A 16,889-nucleotide genomic window follows, 5' to 3' on the forward strand; every position below is an offset into this window, starting at 1 on the left:
GAATGCATCCGTAGGCCTAATGAAGTAGGAGAACAAAGACAAAGACTGTGTGAGTTACCTCCAGGGTAAACACATTCCAGCCCTGGGTGGTCTAGAACAGTGGTTCTCAACCTGCGGCAAACCTCTAGTTCCAAAAATCTTTATATCACCACCCATGGCAGCAGCAAAATTACAGCTAGGAAGTAGCAACAAAAAGAATTTTATTGTTGCAGTCAGCACAGCACGAGGAACTGCATTAAAGGGTCACAGCATTAGAACAGCTGAGAACCACTGGACTGGAACTACATAGACCAGGCTGGCCTTTAACTTACTCCGCTCTTCTTGTCAATGCCATTCAGGTGCTGGGATTGCAACAGCATGCCATCATACCCGGATCACAGATGATCTCATTGAAAACAGACTACATGAGTGATGATTTAGAGAACACAGTTTCATCATCAAAGATACAGCTCCAGGGTACTCGAAGAGTGGGATCAGCCATCCATCATCAGAGGGCAAAATTAGAGTAAACCCCACGAAAGTTAGGATCATGCGAACGTCAATTTATTGCTAACTAGACCCACTCATTGCATCTCAGCTCAACCTTGTCCTTTCGGAACTGAGATTTTAGTCAATAAACCTTGCACAATGCCCATCTGCCTTACAGCCCAAATCACAGCTGTCCACCGGGGATGAAGCACTTGCCTCATGGGAGGTGAGGGGCACAGCTGTCCACCGGGGATGAAGCACTTGCCTCATGGGAGGTGAGGGGCACAGCTGTCCACCAGGATGGAGCACTTGCCTCATGGGAGGTGAGGGGCACAGCTGTCCACCAGGATGGAGCACTTGCTTCATAGGAAGTGAGCAGCCACTGGAACCACTCGGAAGCTGAAGCTGCACATACATAAAATCAGAAGTCGTCATCTGTGTATGAAAGAACACGTCATTTTCCTGTAAATTTCATTTCCACGACCCATAAAATTCTATTGTATTTATACTATAGCCGCATTATACATCCATCTCATGGATGGGCATCTAGACTGATCCTGATGGTGTGTCAGTATCTCTGTGGTATGGTACAGGTTCCTAGGATGTATATCCAGAAGTGGTTGGGTCATGGGGTAGTTCAGGTTTCAGTGATTTCAGAAACCACCACTAAGGCTGCATAGTGAGATTCTGTCTCAAAATTCAATCCAATCCAATCCAAAAAACCAAGCACAACTACAAAACCCCAGACTGATTTCATTAGAACTGCAGCCATCTAATTTCTCCCAGCAGTCAGGAAAGGCTCCCTTTCTTCACACCCTCAGCAGACTTGTGGTCGGTTGGTAGCAGCGATAGCAGCTATTCCGAACAGACTGAGATGTTAGCCAAGGAGGCTAAACACTTTAAAAGAACTTGACTGCATGCCTTCAGAGAATTCTTAGCTCAGCTCCGTATTCCATATTTTCTTGTTTACTGTCAAGATTTTCTTTTCTTTTTTTCTTTTTTGGTTTTTTAACACTAAGCACTGACTCACAGGGAACAGGCTGCAGCACCTCGGGCATTTTTTCTGTTAGTTCTCACAAAGTCTATTTATTTAGGTGGAATAGGCTTCTGCTTCAGTCAAACCCAGTTACCCTTCTCTTTGGCTCCCCCTTTCAGACTATTTTCCTTCATCCTTTTCAGGAAGATAGTTCAATTTTTTTGCTGTTGTTGAGACAGGGTCTTTATTGCCCTACCTGTCCTAGAACTCATTATGTAGACCAGGCTGGCCTTGAACTCAAGAGTTCTGCCTGCCTCTGCCTCCTGAGTGCTGAGATTAAAGGCGTGTGTTATCACACCTGGCTCTGGATTATAGCATTTCAACTTCATAGAATACCACACTGCCAATGAAGATATATATTTTAGAGTAGAAAAACAATATACACATAGATGTGGCTTGCTTTTTATAAAACAAAGGATTATGTGAATAGTCATGCATGTGTCACACACCGGCAAACACATTCTGTCGAGTGCCAGACAGGAAACATTCGTAGCTTGGAGACCACATGGCCTCTCCCACAATTCCTCAATTGTATAGTGGAACAACAAACCAAAACCAGGATATATACAAACAAACGTGGCTATGCTGCATACAACTTTATTTCAAAAATTCAAGCAGGCATGGTGGTGCATATTGTTCTTTAAAAAGAATATGATGATGGTGGAGCGCCCCGAGCGGCCTGCAAGCCAGGCAGAAGCTGCCGCCAGAGCAGTACAGGTTACCGGCGGCGGCAGAGCTGGTCCCGTCATGCAGCAGGGGAGAGTCAGGCAGGTAGGTGCGGTGGATAATAGTAAACAGACATAAGGCTAGACATAAAGGTAAACGTTTATTACTTAAAGAAAGGGAGACATAAAGACATGGAGACAAACATAGAGAGAGACAGAAACACGTGTGCACACGGCAAGAGATGGACAGGAAAAGGGAAAGCCAAGATGGCCACGGGTCAGAAGTGGCTGGAAGTGGGCGTGGTTAGCCCTTAAAGGGACCAGAGAGAGCATAAGGAATAACAGTGCATGCCTTTAGTCCTAGCACTTGGGGGGCAGCAGCAGGTGAGTCTCTGTGAGTTCAGACCAGCCTGGTAAGCTCCAGCTCTGCCAAGGTTACATAGTAAGACTCTGACTCAAAAAAAAAAAAAAAATCCATAGGTGGGCATGAGCTTGCTCAATGGCTAATGGCACATGTTGCCATGCCTGATGACTGACCTGAGTTCTGTTTTGGGGACCTGCATGCTGTTAATAAAGAACCAACTCCCACAAGTTGTTTTTTTATTTTTCACACATGTGCCTTGGCACTCATGTATGTGCACTCACACACACACACACCATTTACTATCTTCTTGTATGCATTAGAAGCCTGCACAAAACTATGAAGAAGTCTTGGTTGACTCTAAGGAATGGCTGGTTCTGTCTGCGTAGCTCACTGCAGATGGGACACGTGGAGAAGAGACAAGCTGAGCTACTCACAAGAGAAAAGTTCCAATACAAGGAGAAGTGAACGCTACAGAATTTCACTTATGGGTTTACCTCAAAAGTTACTTTTATATGATGAAAAGATGAATTAATTATTGATAGTGGTATGAATAAGGGATAGGCTGTCAACACACATTAGACTCTTAAAAAAGAAACTCCTGCTAGGCAATAAATTCTGTGTCACGCCCCACTAGTCTAAGGCAATACGTATGTAGACAGTGATGTCATACAAACGAATGTGCAACCATAATACACATTAGACAAACTTTTGAGAGATAACACCATCTTGTCCTTTCCTTTCTTGTATTATAGAAATATTACTATCTAACAATTAACAGGAATATTGTTGATACAAAATTCCCCAAACTTTTCTATAGTCTGGTAACAATGTGTCTTTTGCCATTTTCTATAGAGAAACTTTTCTCAGTCCGTTGTTTTAGGGTTTCCTCCTAGGATGAAACCCATAATCATACTACAAAAGTCTCTCATGAGTAATGTGTTTTAAAAAGCAGTGCATATCTAGATAATTTAATGTAGAGGAGATATAACGTACAATACATTCTTTTAAGACATTTTCTTCAAGTAATTTAAGAATTATATATACCTCAGGTGGAAACAGAGACTACGAACTGATTTCTTGGAAAAGGATCTCACACCCAAATTGAGCCTGTGAGAACCGTGTCCGCTGTGAGCTGCGTGGTACTTATTGCTATCTGACACGTTGCTGAAGGGCTCCCTCATTCGGAATACAACAGTGTCTTCCCCAGTGTGAATCCAATGCTGCACATCCATTGGGCTGATGCTGGATGACTTCTCGTCCTCTCTGCATTGCTCTGTGGATATGACGATGGCCTTCAGGGCTGTGTGTTATGGAACAGTTTCCCACGGCATTCCTACGGCTTCTTGTGAGTGTGTGTTCGCTGATGGCATTTCAACACGGACTTCTGCAGGAACGCCTTCCCGCATTGTTGGCAGATAAAAGATCTCCCCCTAGTGTGAGTCATCTGGTGTCTGGGCAAAGAGGACTTATTGTAGAAGCCCTTCCCACACTCAGGGCACACGTAGGGTTTCTCGCCTGTGTGAATTTGCTGATGTGATACCAATGCTGACTTCTGGAGGAAGGTTTTCCCACATTGTTGACAGATAAAAGGTCTCTCCTTAGTGTGAGTTACCTGATGCCTATGCAAAGAGGACCTGCCAAAGAAACCCTTCCCACATTCAGTGCAAATGTAGGGTTTCTCGCCTGTGTGGATTCTCTGGTGATCACGGAGCTGGCCCTTTGAAGCCAAGGCTTTCCCACAGTCCCGGCACTTGTAAGGCTTCTCTCCAGTGTGAATTCTCTGATGTGCTCGAAGTACTGACTTCTGACTAAAGGCTTTCCCACACTCACTGCATACGTGGTGCTTTTCTCCAGTGTGAATTTTTGTGTGTAGATTGAGGGATGATCTCCGGCTGAAGGCCTTCCCACATTCAGAACATGCATATGGTGTCTCCCCAGTGTGGATGCGGAGGTGCTCTTTCAGTTGGGAGGAATTACTGAATGACTTTCCACAGTGGCTGCACTTGTAAGGTCTCTCCCCTGTGTGAATTCGATGATGCACTGTCAGTTGGGACGTATGACTGAAGGATTTCCCACAGTAACGGCATCCATGAGGCTTCTCTCCTGTGTGTGTCTGCTGATGAGATGTCAACTGAGAGCGCTGAAAGAAGGACTTCCCACACTTGGGACAGACGAAAGGCTTGTCCCTGGTGTGAGTTATCTGATGCCTCAGGAAGCCCGACCTACCATGAAAACCTTTCCCACACTCAGTGCACACATACGGTTTCTCTCCGGTGTGAATCCGCACGTGCTCTTCGAGTTGGTACTTGGAAGCCAAGGCTTTCCCACAGACGGTACATTTGTGAGGTCTCTCCACTTTGTGAATTCGACAATGCACGTTCAGCGTGAATGAGTACGTAAATGACTTCCCACAGTGGCTGCACTTGTAAGGCCTCTCCCCTGTGTGAACTCGATGATGCATCTTCAGCTGGGATGCGTAAGTAAACGCTTTCCCACAGGCACCGCATCTGTGAGAACGCTTGCCCAGGTGGGTTCTCTGGTGCGCGCTGAGCGCTGACTTCTGACTGAACGCTTCCCCACACTCACTGCACACATGGTGCGTTTGTCTAATATGTATTTTCTGGTGGACAGTGAGACTTGACTTGCGCTTGAAGGCCTTCCCACAGTCAGCACATTCATACGGTTTCTCCTGCATGTGGATCTGGTAGTGGACTTTCAGTCGGGATGGACAACTAAATAATTTCCTGCAGACAGTACATTCGTAAGGCTTCTCCCCGGTGTGAACTGTCTCGTGTGTGCTGAGGATTGACTTCTGCTTGAAGGCTTTCCCACACACAGGGCACACGTAAGGTCTCTCCCCTGTATGTGTTCGATGATGCACCTTCAGCTGGGATGTATTACTGAAGGATTTCCCACACACAGGGCACTCATAAGGCTTCTCTCCAGTGTGAACTCGATGATGAACCTGCAGGTTGGATGTACGACTGAAGGACTTCCCACAGTCGGGGCACACGTAAGGCTTCTCTGTGTGAGTTTCTTGATGGGAGGTCAACTCTGACTTCAGGAGGAAGACTTTCCCACACTTGTGACAGACAAAGAGCTTTTCTCCAGCGTGAGCTGCCTGATGCTCCCTGAAAGCAGACATGTCATAGAAGACCTTCCCACATTCAGGGCTTTCGTCTGGCTTCTCCCGCGGATGCCCTTCCTGCTGTCTAAGTGTGTGTTTATGGGTGGGATCTTTCCTGCACTGGTTACCTTTGCAGGAATTCTGGCCTTCGTGAGGAATTGTGTGGCCAGCGTTAGAAGAGTCTTGCCTGAAGAGCTGACCAGAGGTAACAGCATCATTAAGCTGTCTAGTGATATTGCTTTGGTCTTCACCATTTGCCTCCAGGTTATGCCTCACACTGTTTGTGAGTTCCTTCGGGGCTCCCTTTTGTGTGGAAATGAGGCTGGACACCAAAGGAGTGGCGTCCCCATGCTCTTTACAGCCACAGCCTCTCTCTGTGCTCTGTGCTTCCTTGCTGGGGAGAACACCTGCACTCCAGGGCGGTTTCTGGTTTGGCCGATTTCTTTTTGCAGGGTCAGGATCTGGCCACAGTCCCACGATAGAACACCACAGGGCGTGTCTTGTGATTTCCCTCGCCTTACTAGTTTGAAATGCTTCGGACTCAGAAACTCTTGGTCGAGGGGCGGAAAACTCTGATTCCACTTCTGGAAGAAGAAAAGAGATGAGAGACCAGGCATAAGGGACAGGAAGCGGGAGGAGTCACACAGCGCTAACGCAGTGAGGGCTTCAGACACTGAGTAGACTATAACTACATCCCTTACCGTAAGCCAAACATTAGGTGTGGAACACTTGCCAGACAGGCATCTCTACATGTACAGTGTGTAAACAGTGAAAGTAGAAAAAGCACTGTGAAAGGAGAAGGGATCTGGAGGGAGGAAGGAGAAAGACAGAGGACTGGGGCACAGGTGACAGAATCTGTGGCAGGCAGGGGACCCAGCACGAGGCGACTGGAGGAGGTCGGGGGAAAGGACCAGGGGAGGAAAACACACAGTGACGGCCAGTGTAAGAACACGACAATGAAACCAACTTAAAACATACCCAGTGCAAACTATCACCACCTATGCTAAAAGCTTTATACCTCACTAATGCATCTTATCAGTGTTGACACAGCTGTCTGTCTGTCTGTCTGTCTGTCTGTACTTCTATCACACTGGGGAATGAACCCAAGGCTCTGTGCCTGCTAGGCTGGCGCTCTACCACTGAGATACACATCCCCAGCCCTGACCATGGTTAACATGAAAACAAAAGATCAATTTCCTTCCCAACCAACACATTTACCCAACGCATTGATCCGCCAATGCATTCATCTATATCATCAACCATCACTAAGTTTCCCTCATATTTTTTTTGTCATTATTTGTAGACAAGGTATACAAATACAAATCTACGTATAGACCTTCTGGAGAATACGGTTGCGTTCGTTAACTTAGGTAATCTGCAGGATGAGGCAGCTCATACACTGTCCGCCCCTGAGAACCTCATCCTCACTCCTAGCCCATATTCACAGAGCACTGCAGCACTGGTTGTGAGAGCTGGGGCAGGAGGCAGGTTGGCACTACTGTGGTCCACCTCAGGGGCTGCACCATAAGTTGCACAGACTGACAGCAGGAAGCAAACTAGGGGCCACCACTAGGGGATGGACAATGAGGACGGATGACAAGGGACACCAATGACATCGGCCTCCATCCAGGTCACTTACCTTGACACCAACACTGCTGGTGTGGGAACTCAGCCTCTCCCATCCATGCCTCCTTTCTTTTCTTTATCCTGAAGATGGCCCCGGAGCTGGGAATGGGGTGCCCTGTAAGTTGGAAGAATATTTGCTCAGTGTGTGGCTTTTAGGCTTTAGAGGCTGATTAGAAAAAAAAAATCAACATTTTGTAGTGGGCACATAATAATTAACTTAGCATGTTTAAAAGTAATGAATTATCAGGACAAACCATAGGGAAAAGCCTTGGCACACTTTTGATACCCCATTATGTTCTACAAAAAGAACATGATTCAGTTAGGCCCATCCTGGATCCCCAGGCCAGCTGCGCTCACCCACTGCCCAGAGGTGGCTGTAGATCTCCAGCATCACATCCTGGTACAGGCGTCGCTGGGCGGGGTCCAGGCGCTGCCACTCCTCCCGGCTGAAGTCCACAGTCACATCCTCTAAGGACACCAATCTCTGCAACAGCAAAGCGCGGTTCATTGTGAGATAGTTATCGCATTACACATAACAATGTGGCTCAGTGGTCCTTTACTGCGACATATCATTAGTCTTTCCAGAAAACATCTATTTTATATTATATGAATAATATATATATATATTATTTGAATATTTCAGAAGTCAAAAAAGTTAGTAAAAATAATCTTCCATCTCTTGTACACGCATATTTCTCTTCCCCAAAGCAGCCAGAAACGGGTTGTCATGAATACTTCAGAGAGGACCACGCAGCCTGACACAGAGTTCACAGAGCGGTGAACTGCCAAGGGAAGCTGAGAACCAGACAAGGAAGAAACACTCAGAGGCTGAAGACTTTGCACAGAATCAACTGCGCTGCTTGCTGCATTTTAGCTTTGGGAATCCTCATTCATTCAGAAACTCACAGGTCAAAATATCTCCAACATCGTTACATGTAAACAGTCCATCCATGAACCAGAAGACTTTAGTCTGTTTCTTTACCAACCGCGTCCTCCCAGGCCCCGCCACCAGGAGGTGCAGGGCATTGGCCCTGTGGTCTGCTCTCAGCTGGAGCAGCAAGTTTGTCGGACTGGGGGCCAGGACCTGCTACTTCCCATGTCTGTCTTCCAGTCTCAGATAACTGGACTCCAGGCAGCTGCTGCTTACCTTGCTTGACCCATCCTGCTCCCGTGGGTTCAGTGTCTGGGGCTTCTGGGACAAATTCATGTCAGCAGGCATGTTTCTCTCCTTGGCCTCTTTGCTGGCGGATTCGATTTTCTCAGGAACTGGAAGCTGGGTGAGTGTCTAGAAGTCCCCGGGAAGGCAGCTGAGCAGAGAGGTCAGCTGTGCTGGGGCAGAAAATCCCATAGCCTGGATGACGTGGTCTGACTTAGGTGTAAAGTGACAACAGAAAGCCCCAGGGAGGGAATGACCTTGTGTCCCCAGCTCACATGTGCCACACATGGGTCTCTGAGGACCCAAGACAGTCGCAGTGTAGACATGATAACAGACAAAGCTCAGAAGAGCCTTCCTGGTACTGACCAGGATGATGACCCTGGGGAGATGGTGCTGGGTGTAAGAGAGCTTGTGGCACCAGCGGGAGGACCTGAGTTCAAATTCCCGGCAACTTGAAGAAGGCTTGTCCACAAATGTCTGTAACTCCAGCACTGTGTGGGACCAAAAGAGGAGTATCTCTGGGTTCTCTGGCTATCAGCCTAGCTCCAGGTTCAGTGAGAGACCCAGCCTCAAAGGAATAAGGCCGGAAGTGATGGAGCAGGGCACTCAATAGCTTGCTTTGGCCTCAGAGCATGTGCACGGACAGACATGTGTACCCATACTCACATCCACGCACAAACATTACACACAATCACACACACACACCAAAATCCCAAACAACTCCATCCCCTGAAGTAAACACCCAACACCATAGTTAGGACTGAAGTTAAGGAACACTTCACCGAAGTTCCCAGTTTTTAACTGTGAGAGGAGGAGGTAGTAACCTAGTTGCTTCTGAAGTGGGGGTGCAGGTGTGAACTGTGAGCACCGAGGACCTGAACTCATCTGAAGCTCAGCCCACTCTCGGCACCTGCCTATAAATACACACAAAGATGAGCAAGCTGCCAGGCTGCTCCTTCTGGCCTTTGTCAAGCTGTTCATGCAGGCTGCCCCAACGCCCAGCATTTTTGAGACATGGTCTCACCGTGCAGCTCTTGCTAGCCTGTAGTTTTCTATGTACCTTAAACTCACAGAGTTCCACCTGCCTCTGTCCCTGAGCACTGGGACCAAAGGTGCCAATGTCCCAACTCTCACAGAATTCTTTTAACCATTCCTTAAGCATCAGTATAACCATTTCCCCCAGACAAACAAATAAGGCTATATGCTGTTTTATAATGCACCCCAAAAGACAGAGTGGGGATCAGTCTCATCTCTTCCCTACACCAAACCACACACAGTCCCCATTATCTCAGGCAGTTCCTTGTGTGCTCAGCGCCCAGAAACCTGTCTGCTTCATCCTGCCTTCTGAGAGCAGAGATGTGATGCAGTGTGGTGGGTAATGGCCACTTCTGGTTCTTTCTGCATTTCTTGACATTTTTGTGGACATCTACTGACCAACATCCCATTCTCTTCTCTTGAATTCAGAGGCCCAATCCCTTCCCTGACTTGGAAACCCTCCACATAAACACCAGGCCACAGGACCCTGTCCACAATGTCTTCATGGCAAATAGGATGTACTCAGTGACATCCTGGACTTTCAGTGACCTGCAATAAGAGGATCAGAGGACCACCGAATTAAACACGGGCATGCACAGTTCCACAGACCATTACTACTTTGACAGCCAAGAAATAGCCAGAGACGTCTATTTACAGGTTTCCAGAGAGCCTTCAATAAACTCTGCAGCCCAAAGAACATCCCGGACTCAAATGCCAATCACTGACCCTTACCGTGGCCACATGGTCCCCAGCAGAGGTCAGCATTGACCCACCTCATCTGCAAAGGACCCCAACCCTCATGTAAAGTGGACTCAGGGATTAGGATTTGTCTTTTAAAGGTTTGTTTTTGCATCTCAAGCTTCCTAAAGGAGATGGTATGCTGGGAATGAAAAGGTCCTGTCCTAGAAGCCCTGCTGCCTGCACAAAGGCTCCTCATCTCCCAGCTCTGGCGACTGTGCCTCCTGCTAAGTGTGCATATGCATATCCCCTGGCTTTCCTTTCAGGTATTCTAGTATTAGCCCTGCTGGGAGAAGCGACAGACTGACCGAGAATGGCTGGTCTTCAAATTGAGCCCAAACCACGAATAAGCTCATTTTCCATTTTAAATCTAATTTTTCTCTTCTTTCAGGCAACCCAATTCGGCGCGAAAACAGCGCGATCGCCCCCAGACACCAGTCCCAGGCTCGCTGTGGCGGGCTCCATGGCCTCCTTCAGCATCCCTGCTCCCCCGCCTTCCACAGGACTCCCTCCCCAGCTCAACGACAGCGTCCCCTGCGGCCGTGTCAGCTGTCACTCAGCACAAACCAACTCTCACCAGCAGAGTCCTCCTTGGCTCGCCCATTCACCTCGCGCCGCGCCTCAAAGAGCTCTGTACACCGACGCCGGTGCCCCGCGACTTCCGCCCACTGAAGCTCGGTGTTCAGAATCCAAACTCCCGTGCTATCCGGGCAAAATAACAGAACCGATCAACGTCAAGATTTAAGCGGATATGATCACTTCAGACCACTTCCGTTTACTAGGACTCAATGTTCCCAGCCTTTCTCCAAGGTTGGGGGGGGGGGGGGTTGGCGCAGCGCATGCGCACCACCACTTGTGAAGGTAAGTCTTGCCAATACTCCTCTTGGAACATCAGGTAGTTTCTGTTTCCTTAGTAGCTGTCATGGCCACTCCCACATACAATGATATTGAGACCACCATCACAGTACATTCGTTCCGTACAGTCAGGCAAGGCTTGCGGAATGTGATACAATGAAAGTCCAAGTCTTGCCAGGGGGTTTATTTCCTACCTGTATGTGTATATCATCTATTTCTAAGAGACTGTAACATTACAGATTATTAAAAATACCATTTTCTGTATTTTCTCAGGGACTTAAAAGTTTCTTTTTTCTCTAAATTAGAAGGAGAGAGAGAGAGAGAGAGAGAGAACTAGGCAGGGTTGTTGGGAAATGGAAATTGAAGTCATATGGAATCTTAAAAGGTGAGGATCTGAAATGAAGGTGATACTGGGGCATTTAATGATCGCCAAAGGTGGAGAGATCTGTTGTCAATTAGTATGCCTTTAAATTGCTTATTATTTATTGTGTTTTGTATATATAGAAAATAGCGTAGAGCTGGATGGAAGGAAAATAATGGTGAACGGGAAAGACCAATTGGGAGTGAAAGCATCCAGTACGCCAGGGTGACCGAATCCAATAGGTCCAAATCCAAATCCAAAGTAGAATATTCGAATAAAATGAAAGATTATTGCAGCATCTTCAGGTTAAAATTCTTCAGGCTCGCCTTGAACTTGCTGTAGTTCCCTGCCTCCGCCTCCCAAGGGCTGGGAGGGGTGTGCGGTCGCGCCTGACTTCCCAGATGGCCTTGATCATCCTGAGAACAGACTTGAGAAGTGGTGCTCTTGTGACCAGAGTCTTATACCCAAGGAATAGGTTCAGCCACCTCTCACAATATGTCAAAGTTATAAGACAGTATTAAAAAGGTAAAATAATGCAAGTATCAATTTCTACTCATCTGTCTGCTACATCTGGGCACACCATCGATAGCCACGCCCACTCATTGCAGCCCAGGCACCACCTTACACCCCCAGAGGCACAGCGCCCATCTGTCTTGCAGCTGGAACCACAGCCAGTCCAGACAGATGGAGCACTTGCCTGTGGAGGTGATGAAGCACAAGGGTCAATCAGAAGGGGACGCTACGTGCCTCTCCATCTTTGTGCTCCATGAGAATGGGCAGTCGAGGGAACCGCCCTGCAAATATCATAAAAACCCTGTGTTTCAGGAGGCTGAACACAGAATCCCTGGTGAAGTTCTCAGGCCAGGCACGGTGGTGAACAACTTTATTCTCAGCACTTGGGAGTCAGAGGCAGGTAAATCTCTGTGAGTTTCAGATCAACCTGTTTCATACAGTGAATTCCAGGTCAGCTAAGGCTACACAGTGAAACCTGACCTTAAAAAAATAGCAGAAATGTACACAAAACAGACTGCCAAGAAGGGTGAATTAGGTAGACACCTGGAAGTAGTACTGAGATGCTCTAAGTATGAGGTGGAGAAGAGCGTTTTCCAGTTAAGAGTGGATGTGTAGGTGGATAAGTAGGGAAGTCTATGGTAAATCACAGAGCTGCATGTGGTCCTGTGATGATGGGATTTCAATGTCATCCTAATTCCAAATAGAGAACTGAGAACAAGTATAGGTAATTACTAATAAATGGGGTCTGTGTCTCCAGGTTGTCCTGAAACTCGCTGTGAAGCCAAAGATCACCTAAAAGATCTGATCCTCTTGCCTCCACGTCCTGAGTGGTTAGATGACAAGAATATGTCACCGTGTGCAATTTACACAGTGCTGGAGATCAAGCCCAGGACTTCATGCTAGCAGGTATTCTATCAGCTGAGCTAAGTCCCCAACCAGGAGTTTGTTTTAAACTTGTAGTGAATGGCCACATAAGCATCTTAAGTATGGAATTGAGATGATCATATTGACATGTCAAAAGATTTAGTTTTCCTATAGGAATCAAGTTAAGGCGAAGAAACGTTGATGATGACAAGCTCTGCATTCACAGGAGGAATTTCTTGTCAGACTTTCTCTTGGGAACTGCCAGCTCCCAAATAATGGCATGGAGACTTACTATTAATTATGAAAGTTTGGCCATTAGCTTAGACTTGTTTCCAACTAGCTCTTATAACTTAATTAACCTGCGTCTATTAATCTATGCTTCGACATGTGACTTTTTAATCTCTCCTCCATTCTGTATGTCCAGCTCCCTCCACGTCTCTGTTATCTCCCTCATGCACCTAGATTCATCCCAATTTCCTATCTCTGCCCAGAGGTCCCCTCTAACCTCTCCTGCCTAGTTATTGGCCACTCAGCTCTTCATTAAACCGATCAGGCTAAACAGTGACACATCTTCACAGTGCACAAGAAGATTATCCCGCACATGCATTACAGAAGGACTGAAGACAGCTAATGGAGGTTACAGTGTTAACACTTTTCCTGCTCACCAGTGGTTGCTAAACCATAAAGGTGACACCCTCCTGAGATATTTACAGTGCAGAACTGAGTGACAAGACCTGAATACAGTGATAAATTTCAGTATCACAGGAGAGAGATGTCCTGGCATGCTGTGCACCTAGTAGGATGCAATAAAACCTGGATGTTGTACACAGTGAACTGATAATGAAGACAAAAATTAAAATTACAATCTGATCATGCTTGTTGGGCAGAGCTCTTAAATGGAAATATAAATGGAGCCACAAAAGAGTAGAGTTTTCTAGCAGTCACACCAGAATAGAAACCAACAGAATCAATTTAACAGTGTATTTGATAGAGTCCGATATACCCAAATTATTCCTAGATACTCAGCTTTCAAAAGTCAATGAATATCTATGAAGTGAAAACATTAAAAGACCGAGGGTTGGGAACCAGAGATGTGTGTATGAAAGAATTTGTGGGGCTCTTTCCTCAGGAAGTATTTCTTCAATTTTTATGGGATTCTGAGGGAAGCTGCCAGCGGCTGCTCCTCAAGGTTGATTAGGCTAAGCAGCTGCTGGGAGGAGACCTGGTGATATGGTTGCCACAGTTGCCTGTAACAAGTCTTTGTCCTGCCAGTCAGTTCCCAAATAATGACTTGAAGACTTCTTATTAATTACTAAAGCTTGGCCTACAGCTCAGGCTAGATCCTATATAGTTCTTAAAACTTAAATTAACCCATTTGCTCTTCATCTGGAGTGAATGCAAACAGGCTCCCCAGGAAGTAATGCAGCAAAGAGACCAGCTTCAATCCAACAAGGAACAAATAAGCATGTCACAAAAGCTAGGTGATGTGAGAACATTGGTCCCCTGTGGACTATGTACTCTTATATGGAAGATGAAAGTGATCTCAGAAATGGAGAGCCTGGGATCTGCTGCTTCCTGAGTCTGCTGTCTAGTTCTGCAGACTTGAACCTGGGACAGTCCCATCACCTCACATAATCCATTCTGCTCCTCTGCTGAGGCTTCTGGGAAAATTTACATCAGCAGACATGTTCTTTTTGGTTTCTACCTTTGGTTTCTCTTGCTGACAGACCTAATTTCCTCAGGAGTGGCAGGCTGGGGGAATATCTGGAGTCTTTAAGCAGAGGGGCTCTGTAGAAGTCAGCTGTGGCATGACAGAAAACCTGGCTGCTTGTGCTGTGTGGGCTGAATGCACTAACATTTACATGGAGTTGTAAACTTTCTAGTAAATACTTGGAAGGATGGAAGTTTCTGTCTGAACATCATGTTCACTAATAGTACAGTTTGAGGAGAAAAGGAACACCGGGAGGTGTGTATCAGGGGTGTCTCTGCATGCTGGCCCTGAGAGGCCTTTGCATGAAGCTATAAAAGGGATATCTGGACGTCACTGGAGACCACGAGATGTCGGAGATGCCAGAGTCATGAGATACCTGCTAAGGAAAACTGCTAAGAGGGGGTGGGACCAGGCCAAGAGAGAGAATTGAGATGCAATAAATAAAGCTGAAAGGAGTTGGAGATCTGAAGAGTACTTTGACATCAGACATGGAGATGCAGAGTTTGCCCAGCTGGTTTTCATTCTTGCTTTAGACTGGTATTTTCTCATTATCCTCCCTTTCCAAAGTTTTGGAATAGTAATCTATGTTCTGTGACAATGCATGCTGGGAGTATGTGATCTGCTTTTTGATTTTGATTTTACAGGGGATCACAGTCAAGAGATTGGTTGTCAGTCTAAGAAGAAACTTTGGACTTTTAAATACTGTCACTTTTAGACTGTGATAGATACGTGGACTTTTGAAGTTGGACTAAACACATTTTGCATTAAAATATAGCTAATAAGCTTATGGGGCCAGGGAGTGGATTGTGATGGTTTGAATAGGAATGGACTCAGAGTAGTTGTGTTCATGTTGGAGGAATTGGGTCATGGGATTGGGCTTTGAGGTTTCAAATGTGCAAGACAGGCCCACTGTCTCTCTCTCTCTCTCTCTCTCTCTCTCTCTCTCTCTCTCTCTCTCTCGCTGCTGCCTACTGATCTAGATGTAGAACTCTTAGTTTCTTCTCCAGCACCATATCTTCTGGATTTCTGCCATACTTCCAGCCATGGTGAAAATGGACTAAACCTCTGGAGCTGAAAGTCAGCTCAATTAAATGCTTACTGTTGACAGAAGGTTCTGTTTTGCCTAGTCCTATAGCCATTCAGTCCCAAAGAAACACACAGAAGCATATATTAATTGCAAACTCTTTGGTCTATTAGTTCAGGCTTTTTGTTAACTAGCTCTTTTAACTTAAATTAATCCATAATTCTTATCTATGTTTAGCAACATGGCTTGATAACTCCTCTCAGTAAGGCATTCTCCCCTTGCTTCCTCTGTGTCTGGCTGATGACTGCATCTCTCTCCTTTCCTCTTCCCCAAATTTTCCTAGTCTGATCTTCCTGCCTATACTTTCTGCCTGACTACTGGCCAATCAGTGTTTTATTAGCCCAATATGAGTGACAAATCTTTACAATGTACAAAAGCATTATCCCACACCAGTTTCCCCTTTCTTCCTTTCAAAACAAGAATGCTGAATCTAATATCCTTTGTTTACCTTTTTTCCTGAACATTATCCATAAAAATTTGTAACCAGCACTCTAAACAAAGACAAACATTTATAATCCATTCTTTGGAAATGTGAGCATAGTTTTCTAGGCTACTTCCTGCTGATTAAAAGCACTAATAATCTTATGAGGACCCAAAGAAAATTTAGGATTCTGGTCAAGTTCTGACTGGAGTATTCTGTGAGGCTTGATCATCTTAGCGAGCAGTCTTGAAGCTGTTCTGAAAGTAGAACTCAGAGGAAACTACAGATCTGAAATGTTGGATCAGCTGGGCTATCTGTTCCAATTGGAGATTTTTCAGGAGGTCTTCTTAACCCAGAATGAAACCACAGCCTCTCATTTCCTGTGGAAACAAAAGAAAAACCTCTTCTCCAAAGTAACATATCTTTCGACTTAAATTTTGAAGTTAGGGCATTTTCAAAAATATATAGGTTGGAGTAATCCAGCAGCATTTATAATCAAATGTCCTTTAGCAGCTGTTGCTCTTTCCTCAGCTGTCGAGCAACTTGAAGACAACACAATAGCATACAGTATCCAGATTCTCTGTGCATTTTCCATCTTTACATGGCTTTAAAAAAATCTCTATTTTATTTTTAAATGTTGGTTTTTTGAGACAGGGTTTCTCTGTGTAACTTTGACTGTCCTGGAACTCACTCTATAGACCAGCTCAGCCTTTAACTCACAGATAACCACCTGCCTCTGCCTCCCAGGCGCTGGGACTAAAGGTGTGCACCACCATACCCAGCTATATTTCTTTTTTTAAAGGACTTTCTCTATCATTTTTCTTTTTCCCCCCTAGCCTATGTGTATTTTTTTACACACTGTAAA

General features: G+C 45.8%; 1 protein-coding gene across 5 annotated transcripts; it reads right to left on the reverse strand.

Moving 5' to 3' along the window:
* Window positions 1-738: 738 nt before the first annotated feature.
* LOC125403040 (uncharacterized) lies at window positions 739-11,025 on the reverse strand. 5 transcript variants are annotated; one of them, XR_014999537.2, is made up of 6 exons: window positions 10,793-11,025; window positions 8,434-10,026; window positions 7,644-7,770; window positions 7,300-7,401; window positions 3,578-6,244; window positions 739-873 (listed from the first exon to the last, which is right to left on the reverse strand). XR_014999537.2 is itself a non-coding variant. In XM_048438224.3 (5 exons), exons 2-5 carry the CDS (start codon window positions 8,503-8,505, stop codon window positions 3,867-3,869), a joined length of 2,679 nt encoding a protein of 892 aa, XP_048294181.3. In that variant the 5' UTR covers window positions 8,506-8,615; window positions 10,793-11,025; the 3' UTR covers window positions 2,318-3,866. The 5 variants fall into 5 exon arrangements, 3 of the variants coding, with proteins under 3 accessions (XP_048294181.3, XP_085538901.2, XP_048294180.3); XR_014999538.2 differs by having other exon boundaries at window positions 773-903; XM_048438224.3 differs by lacking the exon at window positions 739-873 and having other exon boundaries at window positions 2,318-6,244; window positions 8,434-8,615.
* Window positions 11,026-16,889: the final 5,864 nt, after the last annotated feature.

Source organism: Myodes glareolus, chromosome 24 (genome assembly GCF_982192425.1).
Source record: "Myodes glareolus chromosome 24, mMyoGla1.1, whole genome shotgun sequence".
In the NCBI taxonomy this organism is placed as follows: domain Eukaryota; kingdom Metazoa; phylum Chordata; class Mammalia; order Rodentia; family Cricetidae; genus Myodes; species Myodes glareolus.

Excerpts from the sequence above, each read along its gene's own strand:
- LOC125403040 (XM_048438224.3), bottom strand. The coding sequence starts at position 8,505 with ATGCCTGCTGACATGAATTTGTCCCAGAAGCCCCAGACACTGAACCCA. Across the intron at positions 7,402-7,643 it reads CAGCCACCTCTGGGCAGTGG|GGCACCCCATTCCCAGCTCC; the intron begins GTGAGCGCAGCT and ends TCCAACTTACAG. Across the intron at positions 6,245-7,299 it reads CCAGCAGTGTTGGTGTCAAG|AAGTGGAATCAGAGTTTTCC; the intron begins GTAAGTGACCTG and ends TTCTTCTTCCAG.